The sequence below is a fragment of the Amborella trichopoda genome, chromosome 10 (genome assembly GCF_054954075.1).
Source record: "Amborella trichopoda isolate Santa Cruz 75 chromosome 10, AtrichopodaSantaCruz75HAP2 v2.0, whole genome shotgun sequence".
Lineage (NCBI taxonomy): Eukaryota > Viridiplantae > Streptophyta > Magnoliopsida > Amborellales > Amborellaceae > Amborella > Amborella trichopoda.
Genome location: NC_142345.1, coordinates 1,165,005 through 1,182,137, shown reverse-complemented (window position 1 = coordinate 1,182,137; position 17,133 = coordinate 1,165,005). Strand labels below are relative to the sequence as shown.

At 37.3% G+C, this 17,133-nt stretch overlaps 1 protein-coding gene across 13 annotated transcripts; it reads right to left on the bottom strand.

The window, feature by feature from the left end:
• Positions 1–2,114: 2,114 nt before the first annotated feature.
• Positions 2,115–16,730, bottom strand: LOC18427993 (TMV resistance protein N). Of its 13 annotated transcripts, none has more exons than XR_016043295.1 (9): positions 16,247–16,730; positions 13,878–14,991; positions 13,436–13,717; positions 12,244–13,290; positions 11,665–12,136; positions 11,047–11,136; positions 7,070–7,157; positions 6,809–6,989; positions 2,115–2,473 (listed from the first exon to the last, which is right to left on the bottom strand). XR_016043295.1 is itself a non-coding variant. In XM_020663520.2 (6 exons), exons 1-5 carry the CDS (start codon positions 16,672–16,674, stop codon positions 11,684–11,686), a joined length of 3,324 nt encoding a protein of 1,107 aa, XP_020519179.2. In that variant the 5' UTR covers positions 16,675–16,730; the 3' UTR covers positions 2,115–2,473; positions 11,665–11,683. The 13 variants fall into 13 exon arrangements, 2 of the variants coding, with proteins under 2 accessions (XP_020519179.2, XP_020519177.2); XR_016043293.1 differs by lacking the exons at positions 2,115–2,473; positions 11,047–11,136 and adding exons at positions 3,189–3,711; positions 3,802–3,920; XR_016043294.1 differs by lacking the exons at positions 2,115–2,473; positions 11,047–11,136 and adding exons at positions 3,189–3,711; positions 3,802–3,920 and having other exon boundaries at positions 6,826–6,989.
• Between the last annotated feature and the right edge of the window lie 403 nt (positions 16,731–17,133).

The window sequence follows — 17,133 nt, the reverse complement described above, 5'->3', positions numbered from 1 at the left end:
TTTCTTTGGCAGTTACATGAGCCGGTAAATGCACTTACTTTTTTGAATTAACTTTGGACCTTGTCACATGCATAGAGAAATATGTCAAAAGAAAAGATTATACAGGGCATCAATTTTGTACTTAAATAAGTAAAACTCGCATAAAAAAACCATCAGAAAAATGTTGTTCCATCGCTAAAAAATTTACAATTGAATATCTCGATCTCGAAACTGTGTGAAATGAAAAGCAAAAATATTGTAAATTCTAAAACAGTCAAAATTGCAATACTTTGTAAAAGAGTTTCAAGTGTTTATAAATCTGCTCAATCTACACAAGGTTTTGTGCTTGTAAATTTTATAACTACAATTCGCAATAGATTTTCGAGTAATCCAAAGGGTTCTTGGCCTAGAAATTTTTTGAGGTGCATCTTACTTTGATTGTTTAAGGTTGATTAAATTCCATAACAACTCAAATACTCAAGATGACATAGCTTAGCTAGTCCTCAAATGAGCCTGATTCATTTAATTATTTTGCTAAGTTCTATTATAACAGTTACATGATAATTTAGGGACCCTATACAATTTGTCTTAAGAGTACAAAAAGGTTAAAAACATACTAGCCAATAGGCTGTGAAGTCAATTATTCATCCTTCTGCACAAATTCAAGAAAATCTTCTCTCAGAATTTTGAGCAATCAATAGATCCTAGTTGTCCAATTTCAAATCTGATCACTTTGGTAAAAACTCCATATCTGATCACTTCGGTGTTTGTTTTTTAGTAAGCAGTCAATGTCCCCAATTTATATACTCTTGAACTTTTAAGCACAACAGACCCGGCCTTATTTGTTTCATTTGACCAGTTGTGTTTTTACCTTTTTGTACCAAAGGTAAATGGTCTCAAATGCTCATGTTATTTTTATACCAAAAGTAAATGGTCTCATATGCTCATGTTGTTCATCCATTGGATATCCAATAAATAACACATGGTTGCCCTAATTTAAGCAATTGGCGAGACATAGACAAGCTGATTCAATCAGCTATTCACCACAAAAATGCCACTCACGAGGGACAATATCTTTGAAACTACTTCGGGCTTTGGGATGTGATCTTTCATTCTCGATAAGAGAAGGTCATGATAACTGTTCAATCTCAGAAAATCAGCAACCAATACACATTCATGACGTGAGACATTTACTGTTATAAATTCATAACTACTCAATTTTTCTATCTAACAAGGTCAACAACCACAGAGACCCATTTCTAGCCACAATGTTCATTTGTTAAGAGTTTTGGTGAATTTTTATCTTCTCTATTTTCTTTATATTCTAAGGTTTGGAGTTCAAAATCAAGTACTTATCTATGCATGATGAAGTTATTTGGGAACACTTTGTTGTTTTGTATATTGTAAAAATTAGTGAAAATCATTCCATGTCAGAAAAAATTGCCTTGAATCAACTCGACTCATTTAGCAGGCAAAAATACAAATGAGAAACTCGGGATGCATTCGAGTTTCCGCCTATAAATAATTTTCTATTTTTTTTTTTATATAGTAATGGTGTTTCCCTAATGGCAAAATTGTGGTATGACATAATAACTAGGTGGTCCCAAATCCCATTGCAAATATTTTGGGGTATGAACATAAACTAGGTTGGTCTCAAACCCCATTACAAATACTGACTCCTCAAATTTTCAAACAAAAAGTTTGACACACTCTTGAAGTTTAGTCGACTTGGTCTCTGAAAATGACATAGTCCGCCATCAAGTCTCAGTTTTTCAACAATGGACAGAACTCATAAGCAACTGAGGCATTGGAGTTCTTTTGTCTCCCAACATTGGTAGGCAAACCTTAGAGGCCTTACTAATCCATCTAAAAAGAGTATCCAGCCAAATCAATTTAGGCCCACAACCCAAAAGAAGTAAAAATCACCTAATAATAACATTAATTATTGGAAGGCCCACATGCTCATCATCCACACCCAACAAGAAGATAACGAGCAAGATTTTGAACCAGGTAATATTTTTGTAACCACAGCATGCCAATCACAAGAAAGGAGTGCTACAATTTCAGATATAAACAACAGATTTATAGACGTACAATACATTAGCAAAAATCATTCCAAGAAACAGAGACATGCATGATATCAGAATCTAATTCACATGTTTCTGGAATAATGACATATAGAAAGTCAGGTGTCATGGTATATCTAAAAAATAATAGATTAAAAATACATTACCAAAGAATGGGGAAATCAAGGACCCTGCTAGTTTTTGGTAAAATTATCAGTGACTAACCTTGGCAATGATCGCACAGAAGCTATTGGAAATTTATCTAAATTCGTCAGTAAATTTCTGTCATATCTGTTTAAGAAAATAAGCGTTTTCTGCTCCAGAGAATGGTAACAGTATTTACAAACTAGACTAAAATTTCAAATGCTTATTAAAATTTTCCAGACATCATGCTTGATGGAGGTCCAAACTACAAAGCATATCACGCCCTGAAAAATATCCAGAATTAGTACCACATGAAATAATAAAGTTTTGGAATAATCATGAACTTTTGAGATTTCTTGGTTAAATTTTGAGGATCATGAACAAATAAATCACTTTTTATCAACAGTTACTACATAGGTGATTCAAAAAATGGAACTACAAAACTATTCATAAGGCAACATTTTACAGGATCGATATGAACACTTCAAATTATCTTGACTAAAAGCAGTCCCAGTATAGCACTAACACAAATTAACGTCAACCACCCATTCCTGGAAAAAGAAAAGTCTGACGCAAAATTTTGCACTAAGACAGTTAAGCAATGCACACAATAGTGATTCTAATGGTCGGGGCAATATATAACCAATGGTTAAAATAGTGTTTTAAAAAGCACTAGGCGGGTCCTAGGCGGTCTAGGGGGTCCAAGCCGCTCAGTGCCTAGGCGGACGCCCAGAATTTGGGTGGCCCAATTGAATCCAAAAAGGATTCTACAGTTATGTCAGTTATATATATTTTATATACAATGAAATTAGGTATTTAGGGTACATCATAATTCAAATTATAATACATATTAGCATTTAACACACACTCCATAAGCATAACCATAATTCATATGTCGGTCCATACTCCATATCCAATTATAACTTAAAATTTACTAACCAACAAATTACCAAACCAAGTTACCAAATAGTCGCAAACCAGTACTGCAGTACACCACCATGAGGACGAAAACAAAAATGAATTATGAAAGTAATACTTGAAGACTCAAAATAATCTTCAATAGTTCAATACTTCAATCACAGTTCAAAGTTTAATAATTATTCAACATTCATTATTTATTCATCGTCAAAAAATTTAGGGTCAACTGCATTGGCATCATATTCATCGGAGTTGTCACCCCCCTCGACATATTGGTCGTCCTCATCCTCCTCCATCTTTTCTGATTCTGAATTTGCCTCTTCTTCCTCCTCTTCCTCCACTCTTGTTCTCTATGCAGAAGACCTAGGAGCCCTAAGAGGGTTAGCTGATGTCCCTGAAGCATCAATGACCATGTCCCATGTCAATCCTTCATGCCCATCGACCTCATCATTATCAACTAACCACTCCATAGCATATTTTTGGATCTGATGGGGACTCTCTTATCTATCTTAGCAAACCTGTCCTTCAAGAATCGATTGTACTTGACATAGACTAGGTCATCGAGCCTCTTTGATTCAAGCATGTTCTTTGTCTTTGTATGAATCTAACAAAATCAAATGAAACTAATTAAAATCTAATACCTATAGTTCATGAATTATTTATAGAATTATACAAATTACTCTTACGGCCTTACCCCTTCAAACGTACTCCAATTGCGCTCACAACCAGATGAAGAAGTGGTTAGGTTTAAGATCTGAATGACTAACTTTTGTAAATTTGGAGAACTACACACATGTTGGCTCCACCAATTGGCTGCAAAGATATAAAATAAAATCATAAATAAATAATAGAATTACATGATTACTTGAACTTGCTGAACTTAAGAATATTATTAATACTTGGATTAATTTTGTCCCTTTGCCTCATCGCCATTGGACCCTCAAAAGACTTTAATGAGCACTTGTAAGCATATAATATCCTAGATATCAGGATCCGGGACTAACACATCTACACACTTATTAAATCCAGTTATAATTGTGTTATTTGTGTGTATATTCTTGTCAACATAAAAAAAAAGCTGGGTTCAAATAGTAACTAGCTGCATGCAATAGCCGATGTAGCTGCATATCTCACTTTTCATCAATAATCTCCCAAACAGGCTTACAGCGGGTTTCATCATCATTAAAATTTTGTGCTATCTCTCTTTTGCATTTTTCCATAGCCTCATATATGTAACCCATATAAGGCTTGTCACTATCAACCATGCGAAGGACTTTGATAAGAAGAAAAATACCTTAAGAGTGCCCTTCACCCCTCGCCAAAAAGCCTTAGAAAGGATAATTTCTCTCACCTTCTTCCCAACTTGATCCTTAGACTACTTGCATGCTCTCCAGTTATCCGAGGTAAACATCTACCTCAACTGCACTCTGCTCGAATGTATGCTCTCTAGGCATAAGTACCAGGTCACAAATCTCGTGACCGCAGGCTTCCCAATCTCTTTCTTCTTTGTAAAGGTATGCATCATGCTGAGGGTGAGATGGTGGCTGTAAATGAAATTTGTAACTAACTTGGCCTTCTTCTCTGCAGCTGATATCTCAGTTAAATTACCATGAGCCTCAAGCATGAGGTCTATACAATGTGCTGCACATGATGTCCAAAAGATTCTAATAAAAGTTATGCGCAACAAATTAGCTGCAACAACATTAGGAGCAGCATTGTCTGTGACAACCTGTACAACATGATGCTCCCCAACCTCCTTGATTCCCTTATCTATAACTTGGAATATGTAATGGGCATCATGGATATGATCAGAGGTATCAATAGACCTAAAAAAATAGTCCCTAAAAGGCAATTCACAAGCAAATTCATCTGACTTCTTCTTTTCCTATCACTCCAAGCATCAATCATAATAGAAACCCCATATTGAGCCCATGCATCCTTCTTAACTTCTACAGCTTCCTTCGTGACACTCACTGCCTTTTCTAGAAAAGGCTATGAAAGCTCATATGGGGTTGGGGTTTTCATCCCAGGGCCAAAGTGGCCAATTGCCTCTACCACGGCATAGGAGCTACTTAAGCGAGCAATATTGAAAGGAATGCTCGCCTCGTAAAACCATGTAGCAAGATAATAAACAGCTCTATCTCTCTCTTCCTTCTTGATTATGTTTTCATTGATGGTTTGCTTCTTTGTTTTCTCTCCTGCAATCTCAGGGACAAGCCGAGGTAAAAAACTATCCATAGGGCCTCTAACCTGAGGCTTTTTAGTCCCAGAACTAGAACCAGAAGCAATTACAACTCGCTTCCCTTTTCTCTTAATAATGGATTGTTCAACCACTTGACACCCCTCCCCAATCCTATCCTCATCACTATCATCATCATCATAATTGACCCGAACCCAGACCTAATATTTGTTATAGATGCAAATCTCTCATCTTTTTTCATTTTTACTATATTCAAAAAAAATTTTATTTCCTCTTTAATAGCATCAGAAGTCTTTTTACATGGGGCAACATCCCCCCTGATACCAGCAAGATGTTTCTTGAACCGGTTTATGCCCCCTTTTGTATCCATCACAAAACTTGCATCTTATGCAATTTTTATCATTAGGATCTGGGTTGTAGCCATACTTCAAACCGGGATCACCACTCCTATTAGATCCCGAAAAAGACATCTAAAAAATAATGCAATTTACTAAAGCAATACAAAAATTACTTACTTTGAGTTTGATTGCTCAATCTTCAAACTTCCACCTCAAAGATGCTTCTAAAAACTCAAAATCTTCTAAAAAAGGCCCAATAAATTTGTAAAACATCAAAAATTAAATCTAATATCAATGAGTGATGGTTTGATTACCCTATCATAACTTTGAAAAACCCTTCGATCATAAAAAAATCACCAAAAACTAGTATTTGGGGGCTTTCCCTTTAAAATGGGCTCCAAGAAGTTTTACGTTTTAAATAAACCTAAACCCCCATTTTGGCTCTTTAGTATAAAAAAAATGGACAAAAAATGCCCCCGTGAAAGCTATTTCCGCCTCTGGGCGGTTGCCCAGGGCTGGGTGTTGGGTGCCCGCCTAAGCGGGTTCCATACCGCCTAGGCGGCCGCCCAAAGACTGCCGCCCAGTTTGGCCACCTAGGCTTGGGCGATGCGCCCAGGCCTTTTGGACCACCTAGGTGGTGGGCGGTCCGCTTTTTTGAACACCGGGTTAAAAAGATAACAAATCCGAAATAACACTTAATAGTCATCTGGATGATTTATGAATGCTCCAAAATCATTTTCTTACAGATTTCAACTAAACTAAGAATATAGAAAACAGTTAATACACATTGGTTTTCCACGTGCTTATAAACTAACTATACAACACAGTATATAAAAAATGACAATTGATAATCACCATTTTTAATCCAATATATCACAACCAAGGTCAATACATTATTGCCCACAGCTTCAGCTCTCCTTATGGCTTCCAGTGAAGAAACAAAAGATTAAGTAGGAGCCTACGAAGTTGATGTGATAACACACTTTTAAGAATCCACAAATTGCAAATAACAAAATTAATTAACAAAAATGCAGATCCCATCAAGTTGAAGTTCCATAATCAAACTTGCACACACTTGGAGCTTAATATGAAGGACCATAACCACATCATATTTTGAAACATTTCATTTCAATATCTGGCTAGATCTAAAGAAGGGTAAGGACCTTAAACTTTCCCGTACCCCGTCCTAAGCCTGGGTAAAGAAGGTGGGTTGTGTTAGGTAGGCAGCCATGTAAAACTTTGTCAAAACTTTTCATTTTAATATCTGCCCATATGCTTCAATCCGAGCATTTTTCATCCGCGTATCTTTAAACATTTCTGCCATTGCTGGAACAACCTTTGCGCCTACAAGAAGTAGAACTTGAAAATGAGTAATGCTTTTGGAAAAATTTAACCGCATAGGGAAACATGGCAGGTATTCGTACCTTTACCTCCCGCTCATAAGGTCCAATTTTTTTTGACTACATGAGTGAGGAGATATAGAGCTGAATCAATGGCAACCACTTTGAATGCCTGATAATCCAGAAAATATTCAAAGTTGCTTTTAAATATTGCCAATAGTTACATTTCATATTATAAGCAGAATCAACTTGTCTCAAACTGATTAAGGTCATTTCAAAACAAAGGCAATCCCACAGGGATGTACAGGTCTTGTCCAAAGAAAAATTGAAATGCCACACTTGCTAATGTTGTCATTATACTCTTGTTGAGCCTGAGGAAAAATAAGCTTTGCTTGCCTTGAATGCAGTTTACCATCTGAAGAATAGAAAGCTACATAACCCAAAAATACAAATGCCATGACACTTTGTAATGTTGTCTTTATAGTCTTGAATGCAGTATAACTGAAGACTAGAAAGCTACATAAACCAAGAAATTACAAGTGCGACAATGAAAAAGGAACCCAACCGCTCTAAAACGATGGTAGATGGATCAACAGAGCTTGAACCTAGATCCATAAATATCAACAGTAGCACAACGACAATCAAAAGGTTCTAACAGTTCGTGAACCTCAATTTGCAATAGGCATTGTCAATATATAAAATGTTAAGATGAAATATTTTTTACTTGACTGTTTTCATTTTATGCATTTTTTTTCCCATCGCCATGAAATATCCTTTTTTTTCCTTTACTGTTTATTGGTCATTATATTCGAATTTACTTACAACACAATTTTCCGAATAGCCAAGCCAACCAACTCTTGACTCACATAACTGTTGATAATGGCATCCCTCTAGGTTAGAACCATGTTTAAAACCACAACTCGGGCTTGAACTCACAAGGGTCCCAAACATGAATCAGAAGGCATTCCCTGATTCAGACTGATGATTCCTAACATGAACAGTAAGGTGAAGGGTGAAACTCAGGCCAAGTTTCGCCACTACACTCGCCAGGATCCTATTCCAAGCCAGCTGACTAAGGCAAGTTGGAAATCAGATTGAAATTTTTTAAACAATGGTTAGAAGTTAGGACAAGTATTCAAGGACACAACTGAGTCCACTCGGACTCAGCCAAGCAAGTCGGCCTCACCCTATGGCCAAGGCAAGTTCGGGTCATAAATTCACGAAGTAAATAAAAAAATAAAAAATATGTAAAATTATTAAAAAATCATCAAACATGCCAAAAATAGCAATATATTAATTAGAACAATGTTTTTAGATATTAAAAAGTAAAATCACCTCTTGGCCTCATCACCAAAAAAATAAAATTTTATAGAAATTTTTTTCCAAAGCATTAGTTAGTGTTTTTTAAACCAAATTTCTGATATTTTAATGCTAGTCAAGAAGGGGGAGTTGGACCCAAAACCTTGCCTGAGCAGGTGTCGAGGTCGAGTTACTCGGCCAAGTCCAAGTGGACTTGGCCAGGTTTTAAAACACTCACTACACTGCAACTATACTCCAAAGCCCCAGATCTAGCATGCATGTCCAGAAGAAAGCTATCTAACACCATGCATGATCCCATTCTTTATGTCATATCCATGGATACATCTCCCTTGCCTAAGGGAAGCTAAGCCTGCACATGCCCTCAAAAATGCTTGACATCACGAAATGGTTCATTTTCATGTTGACCATTCGCATCTCTCAAAACTCCAATGCCTTTTTATTGAAACCCAAGTGAGAGAAGCCCACTATCACCGTTGTCCATGATACAATGCTCCTTTTTTGCATCGCCCCGAAAACTATTTGTGCATCTGTTTTGCCTCCCCCTTTGACCATGGCATCAATAAGAGCATTTTTACCATTAGATCCAAGTCAAACCCATGTTTGATCACTTGGACTAGTTTCATGTTTTCTGTGAACCCCAAAGAACTACAAGCATTTCAAGAGCGCCATAAAGTTTCCCTGATTGAGTTTAAGGCTGTTGTATACATATTTTGAGAATGCATTAGCCTCTCTAGAGTTCCCTCTCTTAATTAACAGACCCATCACTAATTTATACGAAAAAGCATTATTCTGAATCATTTAGTTAAAAAGACTTTCTTCAACAATCACGTATTTTACATACAAAAAGAGAAGTGCAGGCAATTACATTTGAGTTCAATTTTAGTTTCACAATCAACCCACGATGTGACCTTCCAAAGTCCAACAGTTTCAAGCCACTCCAAGCTCTAATAACAACCCCAAAAAGTCGTTCCATTTGGAGCAAAACCGACTGCTGTCCTCTCTCTACAGAACTCTAGGACAGATTCAAAGAAGCCATTCTGAGAATACCCAACAATCAGCACATTGCACATGGCCATGTCAAGGACTGAAGTTGAAACCCCGATCGAGGACTTTCTCACACTGGATATGTTGCCAAATATAACATAAATCAAACCCCCAAAAATCCATTAGAATCCAACCCAATTTTAAAATCAGAAAACCCTGAACCAGTTTCCCTGGTTCTCTTAGCTCATCAAAGCCCTTTGAGCCTTATAGCCCAATCCTTAAAGCCTCTACAAAGAGTAGAAGAGCATCAACTCCATGACCCAAGTTCACCAACCCTAAAATCGTGGCATTGTATAGAAGAATATCACATCAGGAAAATTCAGAAAAAACCCAATTTATGCTCTCTAATTCCCCAATTTTGGAGTATAATCAACCATGGTTGTTTGGACAAATGGATCTGAACTAGAAGCAGATAAGAATCAACTGTGTAAATTTGCTTGCCTTGATTTATAGCTTTGAGGCTTCAACAAGCTTCAAAATGGTCAAGAAGCCAAATTCATATGGTGAGCAGCCATGAATTTGCAGCCATGTTAGTAGAATTAAGCAGTTCTGAGGTTGGTTTGAATGAGAAAAAGTGGAAATGACAGTAGAAATTGAGACAAAATTTGGTTAATGAATCTCATCAAACAACTATTTGGCACTATCAATATAGCCAATTAACTCAAAATTATAAACATCAGTATACCAAAGTCCATAGCTTGATATTCAACATATATAATGCAGTATTCTTTTAGCCGCCTAGGGGTGAGAACAGGTCAGATCGGGGCCAGATCCGTATCTGGATCCTGAATATTTGGATTCAGATTAGGATCCGAATAGTATCCATTGGATCCGGATCGAAATCCATATCCGAATTATATACTATTTTTAAAAAAATATATATATATATATATATATAAATTTACTACTTAAAAAATCGAGTTGAATTCAGATATGGATCCAGGTCTGCACTCGGATCCGATCCAGATTTTAATTCGGATTTGATTTTTGGATCCAAATCCAAATTTTAGGTCCAAACCTGGATTCGAATGTCTGAAATCCAGTTTCAGATTCGGATCGGGTCAATTCTCACCCCTATAGCCGCCCCCATATGATACTGAGTTGGATAGTGCATAAACCTTGACAAAAGACTTACAACAAACAGGTAAGGTCTTTTGTGAGGTAAAGTACATCAGTACAACTAGACCTATAAGATATTTTGCATCAACCATATGAGTTCCATCTTCAAGTCTCAACTTTTGGTTTGTTAAATATCTATAAATATCCTTTACACAAGCATTAAATATTGTTGAGATATCTATAAATAGGAACAAACTAACACAATGAAAGTGTGCTTTTGAGTTTGAGTTTATCCCTCTTAAGCTGGTCTTTTTTTATCCAAAAAGCTTTTAAGAGGGGTGTTACTACAATGTAGCAGCAACCACATATTTCAAAAAAATAAAAAAATAAAAAAAATTGTGGCATCAAATGACAGGAAGAGGCACTTGTGTTCATTGTTTCAAAAAGATTTTAAATGGAGGAGAAGATGGTTATAAGAGCAGGTTTCAAAAGAATCCTGGTTTATCAGATGGCCATGGATGGTTTTTATAGCTGCTAAAGACTTCATTCTGCAACATGGCAAGATGTTGATTTCTGATCTAATATAAAAGACATGTAATAGAAGAAGATGCTCCTTTCAAGCTCAGATTTGCTCTCACCAAAATTGATCTTGAATATCTCAATCACATTACTCCATCCCAACAAGGAAATAACAAAAAACATAATGAAAATTGACAGCTCACAGCCTCCTGCACATGTGGCAAATTCATCATGTTTTGCATACCCAAGAGAACAGCAGCATGCTTAAAGAAATCACATATATATAAAATTCTGTGTGCAATATGTCATGCCACAGAGACCTGTACACCTGGCATGGCCGCAGACACATGGAGAGAGAGAGAGAGAGAGAGAGAGAGAGTCCAGCAAGAGTTATACAATACTATAAATGTTGGCACTTTTTAGTTCAACGCTCAAGATTCAATATAATATAGCTTTTTTTAGCAAGTTTTTGATTCAGAGGAGGCAATCGGGAATCAAAGAAGGAAACAAATGAGGCAAAGGCATGCTTTGTCCATTTGAAGTAAAGTATTTGTTCATAGGAGGTAATCGAGAATCAAAGAAGAACGAAATGAGGCAAAGACCTGCTGTTTTCATTTGAAGTCATTGAGTAAATTATCATTGAATAAAAAGGCAGCTCACATTTGTAAATCCTTTCTGAATATATTTTTATTAAAAGTAAGCATTATTTAGCAATCCAAAACTGAAATCGTTGGTACCTTATGAGGCTGTAAATTGTCATTCAGTAAGCAATGTATTGAAGAAGTCAGCCAATCTTTCTTGCATGGAATCCTCCGTGTCTTCTGGTTTGTATACCAGATGGATCCCTCCCTTCAGGCATACTATGGAACTACATACAAGTTCAATTTGATCCCCATCTTTCCACGAGTTCTCCTCAGACAAATCACCATCTCGAAAACGATAAAAATACATTTGATTTTGGTGGAGCAATGGATTTAATCCAAATGAAAGAGTTTGTTGTACCTCACATTCCCTTTTGATTAATAACTTAAGATAGGGATTGTTAGGAGCAGTGTCGTCCGGAGAAAAAACAAAGCAAAGCAGCACTTCTTTAATATGGAGGTTCACATCTGAAAGTCTCGGCAGTGTGCATGACAGATTGTGACACAAGAACCAATCTGGAACCTTGCTTCCTGGAATACTTAATTTCTCTAGACTTCTAAATGTTTCCTACACGGATATATCATATCAAAAAAATAAAAAAAGAAATTATTAGACAAAGAAATAAAGGTAACTCAGTAGCTAAACATTGGGAGTTTTCTTGTGATGTAGCATACCTTTGCTAGCGTTTGACCCCTCAAAGCGTGAGGGTTGCACCCATTCAAGTGCAATATTCTCAAAGATTTTAAGCAACTGAGACCCTGTATCTCAACCAGTTTATTGCAGTTTGTGAGATCCAATACTTGAAGTTGAGAAAGTTGAGAGAGGTTGGGTATAATTTGCAACGATATGCAGTTGGAAGAATTCAAAATTTCTAAAGTGGAGGGGACATCCTGGATGGCTACGAGCCCACCACATTCTACAACACTTAAGCTTACTAGCTTAGAAAGGTGAGATAGCTTGGGCATGGTTTGCAAACTTTGGCATTGGAATGCATCCAGATGTTTCAAATTGCTGGGGAGCTCAGGGATAGCTACCAGCTGCTCAAAATTATGTACAGACAGTGCTTCTAGTTGAGAAAAGCCCATCATGCTACTGGGCAGGCCTTGGAAATTGATCCCACTGAGATGAAGGGTTTTCAATGAGGATAGCCTTTCAAAATCTTCAGGAATCATCCCCTGCAGGTTACAATTGGATGCATCCAATTTCTCCAATGAGCAAAGGGCTGACAAAGAAGTTGGAAGCCTTGTTAAACTGGAGTTGTAGCCTATATCGAGAGTCTTTAAACTTGTAAGACGTCCAATGCTTTCTGGGAGCTCTTTTAACTGTCCACACCCTCGCATATTCAACTTCTCCAAGTTGGGAAGAAGTCCAAATTCATCAGGCAACATGGCTATAGCAGTTTGCCACAAGTCTACATAACGCAATGACCTCATCCTTCCCATTGATGCTGGGAGTCTACTGAGTTCCTTGCAGCCACCAACATCCAGCTCCTCAAGGTTCACTAGTGAGCCAATTGAATCTGGCAGTTCCTTGAGGCTCGAACATCCTCTAAGATTCAGATAAACTAATTTCCCTAGAAGGCCTATGGAGTCAGGAATATCAACCAATTTCAAGCAATCTTCAAGAATCAACTTCTCCAAGTTTGGGTATAGAGAACAGTTGGGAATTCTCTCTAAGTTATAGCAACAACTGAGATCAAGAACCTTCAACTTCGGGAAGAGCTGTCCAAAAGACTTGGTTGGTAAGGGGGATAACAGCCATGATAGGTTTCAAATATGCAAGCAAAAAGGAAAAGAAAAGAAAATAAAAGAAAAGAAAAAAGAATGACATGAGATGAATGTTTAATAAATGTTAAAAGTGCCAAACCTCCTTTATATTGTTGTTTAACAAGTCAACGATATCATCACTGTATGACAAGTCAAGGACAGCAAGCTTTTCATGGCTAAAATCATCTGAGAGGTGCTGTAAACGACATCCCTGCCATTGTAGCCATACTAATTCTGATGAAAGATATTTGAAGTTTCCAATAAGAGATGCTTGATTGATGCTGAGTAGCTTAAGATTGGTCATTGGTTTAAATGCTTCAGTTTCCCAACTCTGCTCCCATTCATATCCATCGTGCATGAAACCTCGAACCTTACTAGTTCCCTAAGTGATAGTAAAAAAAAATGTCAGCCAAGTTGCGAGATGCTAACTAAAATATCAATGTATTTAACTATATCATCTTCATAAAACAAAGTCAAATAGACACCAATCATAAAAGTTCTTCCCAAGAAGAGAAAAATGAGCTTGTTTAGGAAATCCTCACCTTGTGATTCTTCAACACATCAAAGACCTCATCGGGATCCCACAACCTACTACGGCTTCCAGGATCATCCAGGTTTTCTAGTTCAACAATCCATCTGCCCATATCACGAATTTGGTCATGCATCCACAATTCATGCCCATCAACAATCTTTATAAGGGACCTTTGCAAGAGCCTTCTTATGGAAATTAAAGCGGGGAAGCCACAACATTTCCATATATCAATCGCATAATCTTTGTTCTCTCCAATGAAGAAGCACACAATATCGAGAAATATTTGCTGTTCTTTTTCATTCAAATCATCATAACTTATTTTAAGCTTTAGCATGACATCATCTTCAGGAATTCTTTTCAACTTTGCTACAGCATCTTTCCACTCTTCAATGCTTGTCAGGTCGCATAAGTAATTTCCCAAAACTTCAAGAGCCAAGGGAAGCCCACCAGCCATAGATACTACCTCCTTCGAGAGCTTCACATATTCTTGCACGGGTTGGACCTCCCCAAAAGCACACCAACTGAAGAGTTCAAGAGATTGTGTATCATCCAATCCCTCAAGCTTGTAGATATGATGGTTAACCACTCTGTTACGCACATTCAACACATGCTCATCTCTGGTGGTGATGATGATCCGACTTCCCTTACAATACCAATCACGTTCACCAGCCAATTTTTCGAGTTGCTTGTGGTGACCAACATCATCTAATATAACAAGGACTTTCTTAGACCCAATCCTATTTTTTATAATTTTGATGCCTCTCTCATCATCATATATATTTAGACCATCTTCATTAAATAGTTCCTTCAGAAGTTGTTTTTGCAAGGCAACAAGTCCGCCATATGTTCGTGACGCTTCCCTAACATCTGATAGGAAACAACTGGCATCGAAACTAGAATGAATTATGTTGAAAACTGCCTTTGCAACAGTGGTTTTACCAATGCCACCCATGCCATGGATAGCAATCATTCGAACATCATCAGCATGAAGATCTAAGAGTCTCATCACATCAGCAACTCGAGAATCAAGCCCAATAGGATAATTAGCAACATGCAATTGTGTTATGTACTTCAACTTGTCTGAAACGTGCTTAACAAGTTCGTCAACCAAATTTGCTTCAGTCCTGTAGAATATCCTTTTTCATTAGGCAATAAAAAGAACTTGTACAATACTTTTCAATAAGTAAATGAGTAAAATATAAGTGATCAAACATAGATTGATGACGATGGTTCCAAGCACATAGATTGATGACGATGGTTCCAAGCACAATGGCTAGGCTAAGAAGATGAATACGATTAAGCACAAAGTAGTATTTCACACTCATGAAGTCATATCAGGTTGGGAAAGGGGCTGGGTCATGGTGGTGGCACCCCCACACCCTAGTGGTTTCCATTCCCACTTAACAATTTCAAAACTAACTCCTAAACTACTTGAAAAAATCGGGGCCGCTTCCCCACTAAATTACCCAGAAAAAAAAGAAGTAAAAGTCATCGGGTTCCATTTCGTAGATCTATAGAGATAATAAGATGAACAAATTAAAAACAACATACCCCAATGACTTCTTACTCCTAGGCCTAATCCATAAACTTCCAAACACCCCAAACTTTAGAACTTTCCACTTTTGGTTCCTAGCTTCATAATAGGTGAAGGTTAGGGACGACTTGAATACATTCTGGTTGCTCAGGGAAGCTAGGTTCTTCGGCCGGCTTGAGAGGGTTTTGCCGGACCCGGGAGCGACTAACCCCACCTCGTACTTGCTTTATTATAGGCAACAAAAATATTGTCGCTTAAATTGTGTGCCTCTGGTTACCGGTTTTTATTCGAGCTATCAAGTCATCCAACATGTACACATGAGTACCTTTTAAGGCGACACTCTTTTCTGGTGGCTCCAGTTTTTTAAGACCCAGACCGATTGGTTGAATCGGCCATCCGGGAAACAGGCCTGCATATGCAAATCGCCAATCCAGATTGGTGATCTGAGCAGTGTGGATCACTCAAAAATAGAAGAAGAAGGAATAATAACAGTAAATTATAAAGCATGGGAACTTAGCATCTGGATCCCTCGGTTCGTTGACAAAACCAGCCGATTCTATGGGACTTAGTCTGATTCCAGGTTTTGTCTCGAACTGGACTTGTACCATGCCCGATCCCATTTGGATGATTCTGATCTAGGATCATAGATTTTTAAAACATTGCTCCTATCATTCTTACCCATGGGATATTTAAAACCAAGTAAATGGTAACTTCATCACAGGACATGACAATGACAATACCAGTGGTTCTACGCTTTGCACTTAATTTCTATGGAGTTCCTCATCGAGAGAGAGAGATAAGTTTATTCTTTGAAAAAAAAAAAAATCCAAGATAATTGGTTATACCTGTAATTCTTCATGTCCCAACCAGAAAGTTCGGTAACTTCATTCAAACCATTCCTCCACTTATGCAATTTCTCCTCATCAAAGCCATTCTTATTTTTGTGATCCTCAAAAGCTCCATGGAAAGGCCCCTTTTGCCAGCGGACATGCGCAGGCTCGACGTAATAAAACACAGGAAGGATAAGCCTCCTCTCCGGCAAACTCAATAAATAAGAAAGCTGATCAAGGCAGATGAAAGAGGAAGCATAATTTGGAGAAAAGACGGCTATAAAGACCTCACAGTCGTCGATTCCTCTGTGTATACCGCTGGGTTGTTCTTGTGTTGGTGAGAAGAAGAAGGTGGCGATACCCAAATCAAGGAGAGCTTTGTTGAGATGGGCGGTGAAGCTCTTTCCTGTGTCATCATCACAGAAGTTCAAGAACACTGACATTTCTCTACCTGGTGAACCAAGGCACTGCTGAGATATTATTCTGAATTGCACTTACTAGGACAGGAGTTTAGGGTTTTCTCTCTCTATAAATACAAATAGATTTGTTTACATTCAGGCAAGTCAGCGTCCCTGCCCATTTGCCCAGTAACATATAACTCAGTATTCGGAATCATAACTCACCTCGGTTTGAATATATTAGTTGTTGTAAAAAAAATTTAAAAATAAAAATAAAAATAAAAAAATAAACTTTAAAATTTTTGTATATTGTAATGAATTATCTAAAATATCTATTCACCCTAAAAATAAGCGTTCATATATCCAATGGTTTGCTACATTGTTTAGTTTCAAATTTTAGTTTTGGAATTAGAAATTGATTTAGATCCATCATGGAGATTTCCGTTGCATGAGGTTAACCTCGTCTTTAAATTTTGTGTAGAAAATACTTCAGCTTGGGGAGTC

Coding starts and splice junctions, on each gene's coding strand:
- LOC18427993 (XM_020663520.2), bottom strand. CDS start 16,674: ATGTCAGTGTTCTTGAACTTCTGTGATGATGACACAGGAAAGAGCTTC. Junction 13,291..13,435: donor TAAACAACAATATAAAGGAG/GTTTGGCACTTT, acceptor TCTTTTGGACAG/CTCTTCCCGAAGTTGAAGGT. Junction 12,137..12,243: donor GGGGTCAAACGCTAGCAAAG/GTATGCTACATC, acceptor ATATCCGTGTAG/GAAACATTTAGAAGTCTAGA.